The sequence below is a fragment of the Aptenodytes patagonicus genome, chromosome Z, assembly GCF_965638725.1.
Source record: "Aptenodytes patagonicus chromosome Z, bAptPat1.pri.cur, whole genome shotgun sequence".
NCBI classification, from domain to species: domain Eukaryota; kingdom Metazoa; phylum Chordata; class Aves; order Sphenisciformes; family Spheniscidae; genus Aptenodytes; species Aptenodytes patagonicus.
The window spans coordinates 77,586,145-77,600,917 of record NC_134982.1 but is presented as its reverse complement, the minus strand read 5'-3'; the positions used below and the strand labels follow the sequence as shown (position 1 = coordinate 77,600,917).

Below are 14,773 nucleotides of genomic sequence, written 5' to 3'. Positions count from 1 at the left end.
CCTTCTAAGCCATATGATGAAGAATGGAGGGCCGGAAAGGACCTCACAGTCCCATATAGACAACTCATATTTCTACTGCTGTCTGCTCAGCAACAAAACAACCAGACTGTTGGTTTACCTATACAAAATTAATGTGCAAGTGGATGAGCAACTCAACTACACAAAGAAAAATCTTAGAAGAGTGGACTTTGCCTTTATGTTATTCACTGGGCAACATATTCTGTCACCCTGCTTTCCTTTATGGCTGAGAATAGGAAGGTAAGACTTACTGAACAGTTCCAGCTGGCCACAACAAAACTGATAACAACAGATAACGATAGTGATTTACTATCCCAAGCTCTGAAATGAATGAGTTAAAAATTTTATAGGAAATTTACTTGGCTCAGCTCCCTGTCTGGTCTCACATCTGTCTTTTCAGATGAGTCACATGGGTAACATAAATGAAGGGCAGGATTTTCTTCCTTGTTCTAACTGTATTGCATTTGAAGCAAATGGGAATTTAATCAAGCCTGTCATTAAAGACAGGTGACTATTAAAAAAGACTCAGAAAATCGCACTTAACCTCTTCACCAGTGTGTCCTGTAAAAATCACATGTATACTTATCAGCTTCAAAACTGCTATTGAACAAAAACCTGAAGATTTGACTTGGCAATGCAACAATTGGTGACCCCAGAAGCCCAGAACAGTAGCAGATTGCTGGGCGGTTCTGAACCTAGCAGAAAGCTGAAGTAGCAAAGAAAAGAAGAAGCAGAGGAGACATTTGGATGCTGGAAGCAAAGATTCTGCTTTACTTCTATTTTCCATTAATTTTATTATTTCGTATTTGGATTATGGATAACAAACAGTGATAAACCACCAAATAGTGGTAAAACCTTAAAAAAACACCAGGAGAGGACCAAAACTTTTTAATCCAAAGACCCTTCCCCCAAGAAATGCCTCTAACTTTGAACATTAGTCCTTGCTGTTCAAGTGTTACCAACAGTTTCATCATTTCTGACCTTCAGAATTGAAATACTAATGACCAGGAAGTGCTGATGGAGCACACTGTCATCAGGTTTGCAGATATCAAACTGGGAGGCCCAGTCAGTATGCTCAAAGACAGAGCTGCATCCATAGGGACCTCGACAGGCTGGAGGGATAGGCCAACACAGACCTCATCAAATTCAACAAGAACAAATGGGAAGGAAAAACCTCCGAATGATACAGGCTCAGAAAGCCTGGAGAGGGAGCAGGTCTGTGGAAAAGGACCTAGGGGCTCTAGCAGACAGTAAGCTGAGTATCGGCCAGCTGTGTGCCCTGGCAATAATGAGGACTAACAGCATCCTTGGCTGTGTGAATAGGGTCACAACCAGAAAACCAAGGAAGGGATTATTCCCTCTTCTCAGTGCTTATTAGACCACATCTGGAGTATTGCATTCCATTTTGGGCTCCTCAGTACAAGAAAGACATTGACAAGCTGGAGCAAGTTCGGGTGAGGGCATCAAAAAGGATGGAGCATTTGCCCTGTGAGAAGAGGCTGTGGGACCAAGGCTGGTTCAGCCCAGAGCAGAGACAGCTTTGAGGATACCTAACAGCAGCCCCCGCTACCTATGGGGAGGTAATCAAGTATATAGAGTCATGCTCTTCACGGCAGTGCGTGGTGGGAGACAGAAACAGTAGTCTCAAACAGAAGTGGGAGGTCCCAACTAGATACAAAGAAAAAAATTTCACTCTGAGGATAACTGATCACTGAAGCTTGTCTCCCAAAGAAGTTGAGGGATCACTGTCCTTGGAGGCATCTTTTGATTTACACTAATTTTTTAACTCTGTGAAAGTTTAGTGCCAAACCTCTATTTTTGGTACATGAATAAAAGTAGCCTAATATTCAGTTATGCTGCCCATTCAGACTTTTCCTGGGACTATATAGCTCAGATTTTCCATAGTGTCTAATGCATTGACAGAAATCCTGATATCTTCCCTCTGAAGGTATCTTCACACAGTGAAGATACTTCACACTGTGCCTTCACACAGCAGGATGAGGAACTGTAACCTGTAAAACAAGCCCTGAGCTCGTTTCATTGGGTTTTCTCCCTCTTCTAACAGGGCTGCTAGCTTTTGTATATGCCTTCATGTCTCTTTCAAAGCTACGTAACACAGAAAGGCTCCGTCAAAATAGAAGGTGACTCAGTGTTGATTTTAGGACACCTAGTTTTGCTTAAAGCTACTCCGCTTACTATACTAAGCTTACTACCCTAAGCCAGAGCTTCATCTGGTCCTCACTGACTTCTGTGGGAACAGAGGTCTATCCAATATGCTAACATTGAATGCCTTTTGAAATGTTCATCCTACGCTCAGAGCCCTGTCCTCAAACATTGCAGTAAGGACTTACCTGCTGTGGAGACAGGACATGGTCCCAGATGTTGAGCTGGCTGATGGACCCCACAAAAGATTCAGCTGGGTTGAATCCTTCGCCTTTCTGATCTTGCTCTTGACCCAGTACAAGTGCACCACCACCTAAACTCAGAGAGAATTAGAACAGGGACAGGAAAATCTTACAGCAGGGATCCCCATAAGAAGATTAAAAACTAAGCAAAACAAAACTTTTGCTACCCTATATTACTTACGAGTTTGTAGTGCAGGAGACCAGCCACCTTCAACAAATCCTCTCAGCAAACCTCTGGGAAGCCTTATGCTAGACTGAGGTAAGTGAGCATGACAGTTTGGAATTGACTCTCAAATACGCATTAATGCTAAATTCAAGCTGATCAGAGCAGAAACTTTACATGGCTGCTTCAAGAATGGTATTTACTCTAAGAAACCACTTCTAGCTCAGTATTTGAAGCATATTACAAAGCAATGCAAAATGCAGTTTTGAGCAGGTGGGGCATATTTTACGGTGCTAGCTTGCACCTCCTGCTTTAAACAAAAGCTTAGAAAGTCAGGTAAAACAAATTTGATTCCAAATGCTCAGAAGCACATTGGTGATTAGACAGTCAACGTTCTGACATGCCATACAAGTTAAATTTCCTCTCCTTGACCAGTAGCACAGATGATGTGGACATGCATTTTGTATGTCACAGAGTGGGTGGACAAGGGCAAAAAATAATGGAGACTGCACACTTCCTTAGGTCTTGTCTCTGGAGGTAACTTCAATGTAATTGGGAAAGACAGGGGCAAGCATAAGGTACACAGACTAAAATATTTCCTTTTTTTTTTTTTTTTAATATGGATAGTTTTTTGAAACTCCCATGCAAATTTGGACAGTGGCAGTATGAAAACACTATCAAAACCAAATCTCTTTGCAGCAATCTAACATCAGGCCTTTCACAGCTCTTCAATGATGAAGGTATTCCTTTTCATGTCTTCTGATATTACTGGAAAGACTGCTGATCACAGGAAACAATGAAATAGCAAAACCCACCTTGTTAGGAAAAAATGCAAACATAACTTTAAAAAGATGTCTGAAAGTAACAGAAGAAAGCTAATTCAATCAACTCCGAGCACACACTTGTAAGGAAAATGCCAGTTAAACTTGTTTGTTGTGTGAGAAACCTATTCTCACAAAGCCATTCCAAAATCAGCTCAGCACAGGCTCCTTTGTGGACTAAACTCTGTCACCCCCAAAACAAGTTACCTACTAGTTTACCCTAGAAATGTGCACTTTGTCTTCAGCGAGGCTGAGTGAGGGAACTGTCCTCATGAACAAGAATAGCAAACATGAGCCCTGCATAAATGCTGAAAATGTGAAAACATACTAAAACCACCAAAATAAACATTTCCTTGCAGGCACAACAAATTCTGCAATAAAAACAGAATAGAGGCAACAGATCTGGTGTAATATAAATAAAGCATACCTGGGATCTTTGAACCAACAGAGAGCCCACTGCCTCCATCAGACAGTTTTCCATCGATGTACACTTTCCATGCCCCATCCGTGCATGTCCATGTGACCGCGATGTGATGCCAGTTACCATCGTTCACTGAAGGACAGTCTGTGATTCTCTCTTTCCCATTTACATAAAGAACCCAGCTGCATGGAAGGAAGACGAAGGCATACTCAGTTGCCTGCAGCAACTTTAAAAGCATGGCCTGTCCCACACGACTCAAAGCAATGTTATTTGCCAAATGAGGTAACTGTGTCTACATCATACAAGAAATCTCTCTTGAAAGATCACCATACAAGATATCCCTCTCTCAGAGAACTTGGAAGTTATGGTTATCATATGCAAAGCATGGTGAAATAAGTAATGTGCTTTTGTACCAATATGAAGACTCAAGTCATAGCCAGATTCTTAAAACTTGCCCCTTGGGTCCGTCCCTGCTTTTGGAGTCACACTACAAGTACGCTGAGTGCTGAGCTCCATTTTATCCAATCATTGTCTCAATGCGTCATTTAAATATCATGTAAATGTAGTCCAGACAAAAACATCCTGCTTTCTAAACTTCACTGCTTTCTTGCCATTACTCTTCTATTTGGCAAAAAGTGAAGGAAACAAAGCAAGGAGAAGAACAAAACATGGAGTCAACTCCAGCTATGGAGTTTGGATGCAGATTTTTCTACGCCAAAGTAGGCAAAGTTGATATTCAGAGTTCTGGCCTATGCTTTCTTTATCAGTTCAAGACATCTGTTATCTACAGAAAAGCAGAACTGTGATTTACCCATTGTAATCAGTCAGAAGAAATGCATTATCACTTCCATTCTCCACTGCATAAGAAATGGGAGTTCCATAGTTTGTGGTGTCAGTGGATTTCATCCAGAATGTACAGGTGATGTCACCAAGAGATGGGAAAACACCATCAAGCATGACGTATCCATAGATACCAGAGACTTCAAAATCAAGATTGAAACCAGAGGACTGTTCTGCAACAAAGACAAAGAGTTTTCAGAGCTACATTCCTGAAAACCCAGAAAGAGAATCAAATGGAATCTAAGCAAATGCAATAAAATGGAATGCAACCCATCTACAAAAATTATTCATTTTAAATTGATCAGAGGTAGAAAGAATGTATAGCAGTCTAATATCAGCCAGCATACAGAGCCTTCCAAGGCCAGAAAACACACAGGGTTTGAAGAAAAATGACTAGAAAAGAAGCTGATTATCTAACAAACAGTGAACATGAATCTTACTTTTCAGGTTGCTGAATTGCTCTATCAATAAAATGACCTATCCATCTGCCACCCAACAACCCAAAGAGGTGTGATCAGCTGGTTCCATTTTATTCACAAGAGTCAAGGTTAAAAAAAACCCCACATATATATTTCTGCTCTGGACTTACTGAAATACACTGCACTGGTATGGAACAGCACTTCTGTGCTGCTCTTCAATGCAGAGTGACATGCTTTACAAGAATACTACATGTAAAAGTACCAAGTGGAGCTCTCCTGAAAGCTGGGTGTTATTAAATTCAGACATAGGATGGTAGGTCTATATGACCTGTATGTCCTCTACTGTCTCTGTAAAATCAACACAGGTTCTTCAGCTTCTGTTTAAAGATTCACCAGCTACTAGTGTAACACTTTATAATTTTCATGGAGTAGCTAAAAGACAAACAGATTTGAGCCTCGTGGCTGTGTGGCCTAACTCCAGCATCATCCAGGAAGTTGCACTAGGTGTGACCAAACATAGTGAACTTCATGCCCTTTTGCCTGTAGGGAACTTGATGCCTTCAGGACTTCTAAAGCTGAGACTACCACATACTAATCTCTAACCCTATGATGCAAAGCCCTACATGAAATACAAGAAACAGAAAGAGCTAATTAGAGAAGAGAAGGCTTCAGGGAGGCCTTATTGCAGCCTATCAGTACTTAAAGGGGGCTTATAAAAAAGATGGCAGCAAACTTTTTGCAGGGCCTGTTGTGACAGGGCAAGGGGGAATGGCTTTAAGTTAAAGGGGGGTAGATTTAGACTAGATATAAGGAAGAAATTTTTTACGCTGAGGGTGGTGAAACACTGGCACAGGTTGCCCAGAGAGGTGGTGGATGCCCCATCCCTGGAAACATTCCAGGTCAGGTTGGAGGGGGCTCTGAGCAACCTGATCTAGTTGAAGATGTCCCTGCTCATTGCAGGGGGGTTGGACTAGATGACCTTTAGAGGTCCCTTCCAACCCAAACTATTCTATGATTCTATGATTCTAATTAACTCAGATACACAGAGCAAATACAAATTAAACTCAATAGACCTACTAGGTATTAAAAAGATAGAACTGTGCCTTAGAAAAGAGAAATGAATATAAATGACATAGCACACATGCTGTTACTTGTCTGCAATTACACTTATTAACACTGCAGTCACAGAGGCTCCACTAGCCCCTCAAGAGTCCCACCACCCTAGCTGCTTCCTGGGGAAGCTGTATGAAATCAGCCCAGCCAGCGCAAATCTTGCCCAGAGACTTAGTCAAGCCACCTTTTTCTGACACTTGGTCCTGTGTACCTGTTTCACACCTGCTGCCTGTAAAGCCAGGGGGACATTTACAAACGTACGAGTTCAAGGCATCCACACAGGTGGCTTGGTTTAAGCAGGGACTGGAGTCACAGTCATTGATGTTCACTTCACAGTTTAGTCCTGTGTACCCTGTCACACAGAGACACCTATGGAGGAAAAGAGAAGCACACTTCAAAGGTGGCCGCTGTCACGACAAAGAATCCTGGCCATGAGGCCAGATCCACCAATGGGAATGGGATATACTGAAAAAAAGAAAAAAAAAAATCAACAGAAGAGATACTACAGAATTAATGGAATTTTATTTTGGCTGTTCCTTTAAGTATGCTTGTATTTTATTAGCTGCATAATATTTCTTCTTGATAGGGACAATACAATATTTAAACACAGTGTCTGCGTTTCTTCATATGAAATTGGGAGAGGCAATCATTGCATTCCTGTGAGTGAAGCATGCCTTCTAGAGTCCACAGAATTACAGATGAGAGGCACTTGACTTTTAAGGCATATACGCTTATACTGAGGGAAAACCAGGGCAGTAGAAAGGCACCAAAACCTCTGGTACTTGGAAAACCAAGGTGTTTGAAAGGCACCAAAACTTCTGGGGCTCTGGGGAGGGAAACAGTTATTAAACCCAGACAGTAACAGCTGGTCCATCTCTCTATCTCTACAGTGATCTAGGATATGACACTGCTATTGGCATGTGTAACTTCTGATCTGAGTTCAGATACCCTAAAACATAAAAAGAAATATTTGGAAGATTCCTCTGGTGTTCGTATTTTAATCTCTGTATTCTTAATATGTACAGCTATCCCTGTCTTGCAGGCTACAGGAATGTAATATTATCAGGTACATAACTGGTCATCACCTATTCTTCTAGTGGAAAGCAAGACAAGCCCTTGAAGCTTGGGAAAGTGGATTTCTTTTGGAAGATCAATATTAAAACCATGCAGGCCTACCATTCTTACAATTCAAACCCTGCATATTTTCTTTGCTGTCTACCTTGGAATTTTTTAAGAGTGAGGACACTAGGATTTATTTTCTTGCCTTTAAAATCTCCTTTAGAGTGCATACAGGGACCATTTATATTGGATCAGGCAGCCAAATGCCTTGCTGAAATCTAAGAAGGCTGAAGCACCACAACGTATCTGACTTTCCACATTGTATTACATCAATCATCTGTTTTTCACCTGAAGCTGTTGATACCATCTCTGCACGTAGCTCCATTCCTACAGGGTCTGCTGAGACACTCATCGATGTTTCTTTCACACAAGACACCAGTAAAACCTGGGAGGCACTTGCAGGAGAAACTGCCAACTCCATCTTCACAAATAGCCCTATTAAGACACGGGTTTGAAAGGCATTCATTGACCTCCGTTTCACAGTGAGCACCTGAGAAGAAAAGAACAAAGTCACAGCTCCGCTTTAAATTAACCTAAGAAAGAAGATTACTAACCCATCTCTGCTTTTTAAGGACTGATGCTGATCTTCTGGCAAACACCAGGGTAGCCGTGCAGGTTTGGGATTTACTCCATTAACTGAGGTTAAGTGGTCATAGAAGAATTACAGGAACCATCTTTGCAGTTGTAGAAATTAACACTCAACAAACTGTGGGGAATTTAAACGAATACTGCCCATTATTTGAGTAATTTGGGCTGAATCAGGAAATCACCTGAGAAACTATTCTGAGCAACTAATGAAAAGCAGCTACAAAAGACAATTAGGTAGAACCTTAACTCTAAGGAGAAACATGAAAGCCAGAAACATATGACTGACTTCTGGTGTGAAAGAGGTTTTATGTTACAAGCATCGAAGAATGAAGAAACTGCATGTGATTTTATAGTGGAGCTCTTTGGCAACATGATAACCAACAGATATGCCTAGCTGTTACAGAAATCTATGATAGCAGTAGGAAGCTGAGTATGGGGATGGGGAGTAGTTTTAATATAGACCATCTTGTCTACTGTTATAATATTTTTCTTTTTAAAAAATAATTAAGAATAACAATTTGCACCCATGTGAATGTCCTTATTGTTTCCTCCAGTGAGTTCATGGCAAAATTAGGAACAGAAGACCAATCACTTAGTAAATCCTTCTGAAGCCACCCTTACGCTACAGGGACTCGGAGAGACTACATGGACGTAGGGTATCTAGTACATCCATATCACCATATAATATATGTAATATATAGCAATGAGATTGAAATACTTTGGACAGGGTAGGGAGACATCTTTTTTGGTCAGAAAAAGTAAAGGCTGACTTAAACAGAAAAAGGTGTACCTGTGAACCCTTTTGCACAAGTGCAGCGGTAACCATTCTTGCCATCAACACAGTGGGCTCCATTCAAACATGGACTGGAGCTACATTCATTTATGTCTTCCTCACAGAAGAGACCTTCAAACAGCAACGGTTACAAGGCATGATCAAGACATATTCAAGGTCTGCATGCTGCAGTGACTGAATGTGGAAGACAGAACAGCACCATACTGCTTGCATAACAAAAGGCTACTGAGATAGGTGATGAAGTTCCATGTTTGACTGCACTACTGCAAACATCTACAGAGATCATCTGTGTTATTTAGATGCTGGAATATGAAAGATGTGAGAGTCCGTGGTTTGCCTTTATAAAGTTTAAAAAATATCCAGCAAGTGTTGCTGTTAATAAATGTATAGCCATAAACATGAAAAATGAGGGAGACCATTTCCAGTGGAAAACACCAGGCCTTTTTCTTAATCACACAAAATTATCTCCTCAATAGTTTATTTCAATATTTAGAAATTAGGTGCTGTTTTGGCAAAGTACTCAAGCATGTCAGTTTCCACACAGACTTCAACACCTTCAACATGCATGCATATGAGAGTTAAAAAGGCTGAGGAAAAAAGATAAGAAAAAGCCCACTCACTTACTCATAGGGCTGCAGTAAAGTAACTGCATAATTGCTTTGTCTAGTCAGGCCATATTCAGTCTGACAAGCATTTTCCCTGCGACTATTTACTAATTCCCTAAACTTCATTCCTTTTTTTTTTTTCTTTCAGACCAGAAATGTCACACAACAGAAGCATACATGCACAAACTTGCACAGACTGTCCCTGATTGCTCATCCTTTCATTTCAAAACTTACTCACATACAGTAGAACCTTACTCTAACCTGTAGATCAGATTGCTTTCCTGTTATATTCCACAGATATGGAATTATATAGCCCTTGTCTTTTGTGTTATCTACTTGGCACAGAAACAATGCCTGTCTGAAGAAGAGCTATGAGGTGAAACAGATTACCTGAATAGCCTGGTTGACAATGGCAAACAAAGGTCCCAATGCCGTCTTTACACATTCCATTGTTGTGACAAGGAGATGATTTACACTCATCAACTTCTGTTTCACATTTCAAGCCTAGAATGCAAAATAACAGACAAAATTTGAAGTTGTTCAGCAACATAGAAGTCACGACTACTTAATGTAGGAAAACATGATTGATTAATTGCATATGTTACCAGACATTCAGGTTTATTATATTCTCTTTAGATTGTGTTTTAACACAGACCTGAGACAAAATGCTATTAGAAAGGTATGATGCACATCGGGCAACAGACTGATCAGTTCCAGATAATGGCAGGTATTAATACCTATCACAAGTAACAGAGACCACTTCTTGATAATAGCTGACTAGTAAGTCATCTGCTTTGAAGCAACTGGGAAGCTAGCAGTGAAGAGGAGTACAGGCAGGTCTGGTGGAATTAGCTGTTTAGAGTGTAAATTTCCAGATTTGCTAATCATAAATATTGCCAAGTGATAGGATTTTCAAATCCACTAACTCCACTAAAAGAAACCCCATTCAGAATCCTTTTCTGCCAAACACAATATAATTCAGTGAGAACATGAGGAACTATTTCTTTTCTTAATACTTATGTATGCTAAATTTGTGATGGATATTCCAATTAGTTAGGCTATACTCTTGCACTGAAATGTTTTGCTCCTTTATGCTTGCTCATGTTAAGGGCATGGAGACATGTTAGCTCCTCCACCTGCTTCTCAATTTTTTACCTGTATATCCAAGTGGGCATATGCAAATATATCCACTTCCCAACTGTTTGCATGTCCCATTGTTGTGGCATGGTTCCAGGAAACACTCATGAAAGACCTGCCAGAGGTAAGAATGATACAATTACAGTAAAGGTGGAAATATAGGTGCAACAAAATATTCTAATTTTAAACTGCACACCCTATAGTCACTGTGGAAAGCTGGGGAAAAAAAGTCACTGCTATTAACTTCTTGTTCTTCCACTTTGCCTCCTCAACACACCAACCATTCTTTTTTCTAGAGAAAAATACCAGGAATCTGAATTATTATTTTAAAATGACCTTCTACTCAGCAAAATATGATCATCGCAGTTATTCCCTTAAAACTTTCTGAGCTATGATTTCACAGGTGACATTTTATATTATGCTATCTTTTATATGAGAATTCTCCACTTTGCATCCTTTTACATTGGCTAATCACTTCCTGCTACTGGTCATCAGGTGAACTGGTGGGGAACTTCACTGTGTGGCGTTGTTTTTTCTAATGTAGCAAACCTGAATTCAGCAAAGCCCTTGAGTAAGTGCTCAGCTAAAACCATAGGAGATCAGTTTGTCACCTATCTATATGTTATATAATGGTTCAGGCCAAATTTATCATCAGTCAACTTCGCTCCTGTTCACACAATATCCTAACTTTAGATACAAACAAAGCAGTCTTGTCAGAGCTACAGACTGGTGGGGGAGATGGTAGGGGTAAGGTGGCATCTCTAGCAAACATTGTCACTGGAGTAGTTTCTATCACATGAGGACTTGCCTGTATTTCAAAGGGGCTACTAACAGCAGAAGGAGCTCTGCTTGCCTCCTCTCAAGTGTACCTATGTTGCAATAAGTAAAACAAAGATTTTACAACTGGGACTGAGATGCCTGGTAGCATTTTCTGGAATTCAGCATATGGAAGACATCAGATGACTGAGTGCAGTCAATCTACTTTTTATAGATTGGCTGAACCTTGTCCACGGAGTTTACATTTCTTTTCTAAGTGTGATAAATATTTCATACATCAGGTGAAGGCTTCAAGTCCAGAACTTAAGATTGCCAATAGCTGATGCAGCCTCCTTTGTTCAGCAAAAGTTCTTCTATGATTACAAAGAGAGTTTGAGTGTTCCCCTCATGACCATTGCTGTCATCTCTTCAGGAAATATAGTCAGCATAACAATTACATTTAAAAAGACCTTAAAAAGGCCTTACTGCTGCATAAGGCACTCTTCTCTTTCATTTGAGAGAGCATCAGAAAATATATCTTGTCCTTGCCTGACTGCTGACTTTGTACTGTTTGCTGATATTTTCTGGAGAGGCTGGTACCATCATTACACTTTCCTCAGCTGCTGAAAAAGTAGAGCCAAAACCTAAAGAGGAAAGAAATGAAAGTGCTATTAATAATACTCTATGGCAAGGTCCCTATTCCCTGAGGGCATAATAATTGCATGTTAGTAATGCATCTAAAGATATGCTGAAAAGAGTGAATTTGTGGGAATAAAAAGCAAACTTCACAGTAACCACATAGTATTTTATATATATTTTACACAAATATGTGTTTGTAAGCACACACATTTCTAAAACACATATATGTGCGTGCACATATAAAATACATTTTGTATTTATACACACCCACATACATGCATATAAATATTTGTATATATATCTGTATATACATAAAAAACTCTCTCTATAGTGTGTATATATAGTATACATATGCAATGTGTGTGTGTGTGTATACACACTCTGTATATGTATACTGTTATTTAGCCTCGGTATGTATCACAGAGTCACTCCTTCTACATAACACAGAGGCAACACCAGTAGGCAAAACCAGCTGTGAACTTCACTGGTTGAAATGGAAGGTCTGCATTTGTTACAAGAGTAAGTGGGATGTTTTCTGTTAAGACTACTGCTCGCCATCCTTTGGATGTTCCCTTTATTCACTTTCTCCAGCAGAGATAATTCGGCTTACTTGAACAATCTGTGATGGATCTGGCACCAATGACAGTTGTTGTTCCATAAAAGGGACAAGATAAGCAGTAGGACTTTCCCGGGTCTGGTTGATAGTAGTCTCTGGGACAAGGGTAGCAAGGTGTCAAACCTGTACGAGAGAACTCGCCTGCAAGACATGGTACTGCAAGAACAATAGGACATATTTTTGAGTGATCACTTGCACCCCCACCCTACCTCCCCCCACCTCTTTCTGGTCATTTTCTCTCCTCCCCTCACAGTCCCTCCTCAGACTTAAAGGAATAGGGCAAAACCTGCCAGGAATTCACAACTCTAGGAGATGCTTATTTAAATTGTGCTGTAAGGTGACATGTTGTTCTCAAAGGACTACAGAAATATCTGGGAAGTATTTCTATCTATTTCTTTTGCTGCTCTGGGGACAGCTTTCAAATGCAACTTCCTTTCCCTTTTATCTCTCACACCTGTTTTTTGTTTGTTTGTTTGTTTTTTCCTTTGAGAAGGAGTAAGGACAAAAGACAAGTCTTTTTTGTACCATTAATTCCTGCAGACTATTTCCCCTGGGAATCTTTCTGGCAAAGCTTCCCAAAGACAGTTGAGGACAATTTCTTGAAAAACATTATGGAACAAACTGTTAAAATTCAGTATTTTCGTACAGAAGATGTGGAAGCTGTTCTGGAGATAATAGTGACAAACATCCTGTCATTCCCTTTCTCTTTTGTAAGGAAGAAGGTTTTATTTTCATGTAAGAACCCATCAGATATCTCATTTTATTCATCTTTAGATAAGAATCCATCTTGGAGATCAGAAGGAGGGCATTTGAAGTAATCAGGGTACCAGGAAATGACCTATCATTTTGCTGGGAAATGGTGCTTGGTCCACACTTAACCCGAAGTGGAATTCAATCTCAGGCAGATGAATTGGATTACATTAGCTGATGTTTAAACAACATTTAGAAATTTTTAGAATTTAGATTAAAAAATTTCATAGCTCCTTTTGTTACAAACCTCCACAAGCTGAGACATCCACTGCACCTCTTTTTACCGTTGATGTATTTTCTGGGCAAGAGATGCAATTCCTGGATCCAAATGCTGGCTGGTATGTGCCAAGTGGACATGTTTCACACGTCTCAAGACCATTAGGTGAATATGTTCCCTGCTTGCACTGAGCTATAAAGCAGAAGAATTCATAAATATTAAGCAATGTTCAACAGGAAACATGGCTTCTAACCTCTGAAAATAATGCTGAAATCACAATACATGTCACAGGGACTTTTATTTCTAGAGCTTACTCTACTCTGAAGGACTTCATGGGTACAAAGAGCAAAAAAAAAAAAAACCACACGAATTGTGGTAAGTTACTGATAGTTCATTTGTGAATTATTAACCAGTTAATTCTCTTCCAATCAGCTTCACAGATGATTTACTGCAATTCAGTTACTCATTTTTAATCAACAAAATTAATGATAAGACAATAAACAGGAAATAAAACTAGCAACTTCTTTTTCAGAACAAGTCACAAAGAGATAGTGGTGCTGAGGTGCTCAATGCCAGAGCACTGTAGTGTAGGATGCAGGCATTCCACCTTTGATCACAGTAGGATGGAGGGGGGCTGGCAAGGACAAGAATGCCATTATTTTAAATGTATCAGTCCCTGCAAAATGGGCTCACAATCTCACAGAATGAAGTTAGAAATGAAATAAAGCTTCTAAGGCCAGCTCTTCTTAAAACATCTGCCCAGGCATCCTGCATGCCACAGCAGTGGTGAAAACCTGGATTTTTCTCTTTACATATGCATCAAGGGGCAGTTAGGACTGCTCCTCATTTCACAGGCTAACCTCATTCCAATACTCCTGCAACAGGGACCAAAACAATGCCACCAGGCATTCAGAAGTGGCTGTCTAAAGAAGACCAAGTTCTCACCTTTGCATTCAGAGATGCTCCTAGAGTGTAGATACTCAGTATAGCTACCAGATGGACAACTTTTGCATTCCAGCTGCCCTTCCTCATCTTGGTAGGATCCAGTCCAGCAGCTTTCACAGGTATGATGCTCCAGGGAGTAATAGGTACCCAAAGGGCAGTTGACTGTAACGTTGGAAACATAAGGTTCCCCTCAGAATGCTCAATCATACATACTTGTCTTGCCTCTGGAGTTCCCATTTAGTCAAACCCTGTTTATGTGAAATGCGACTCTGTTCCTCAGCAAATGGCATATCTCTCTGGAACACTGCAAAGATCTCACTACGCACAGGAAATTGAATCCAATTCCCTATCTTAGCTACACGGCACCCACAAGACTAACAGGGTTAAAAGACTGCATACCAAGCACTG

At 40.2% G+C, this 14,773-nt stretch overlaps 1 protein-coding gene across 1 annotated transcript in view; it reads right to left on the bottom strand.

Moving 5' to 3' along the window:
* SVEP1 (sushi, von Willebrand factor type A, EGF and pentraxin domain containing 1) overlaps positions 1–14,773 on the bottom strand; it is a 135,192-nt gene that overhangs the window by 51,111 nt on the left and 69,308 nt on the right. The window contains exons 17-28 of the mRNA XM_076362088.1: positions 14,366–14,527; positions 13,451–13,612; positions 12,448–12,609; positions 11,748–11,842; positions 10,461–10,557; positions 9,696–9,809; positions 8,698–8,811; positions 7,608–7,809; positions 6,412–6,569; positions 4,640–4,841; positions 3,835–4,010; positions 2,370–2,494 (exon numbers count right to left, since the gene is read on the bottom strand). Of these exons, the coding sequence (XP_076218203.1) occupies positions 2,370–2,494; positions 3,835–4,010; positions 4,640–4,841; positions 6,412–6,569; positions 7,608–7,809; positions 8,698–8,811; positions 9,696–9,809; positions 10,461–10,557; positions 11,748–11,842; positions 12,448–12,609; positions 13,451–13,612; positions 14,366–14,527 (1,769 nt within the window). The remainder of the gene's footprint in view (positions 1–2,369; positions 2,495–3,834; positions 4,011–4,639; positions 4,842–6,411; positions 6,570–7,607; positions 7,810–8,697; positions 8,812–9,695; positions 9,810–10,460; positions 10,558–11,747; positions 11,843–12,447; positions 12,610–13,450; positions 13,613–14,365; positions 14,528–14,773) is intronic.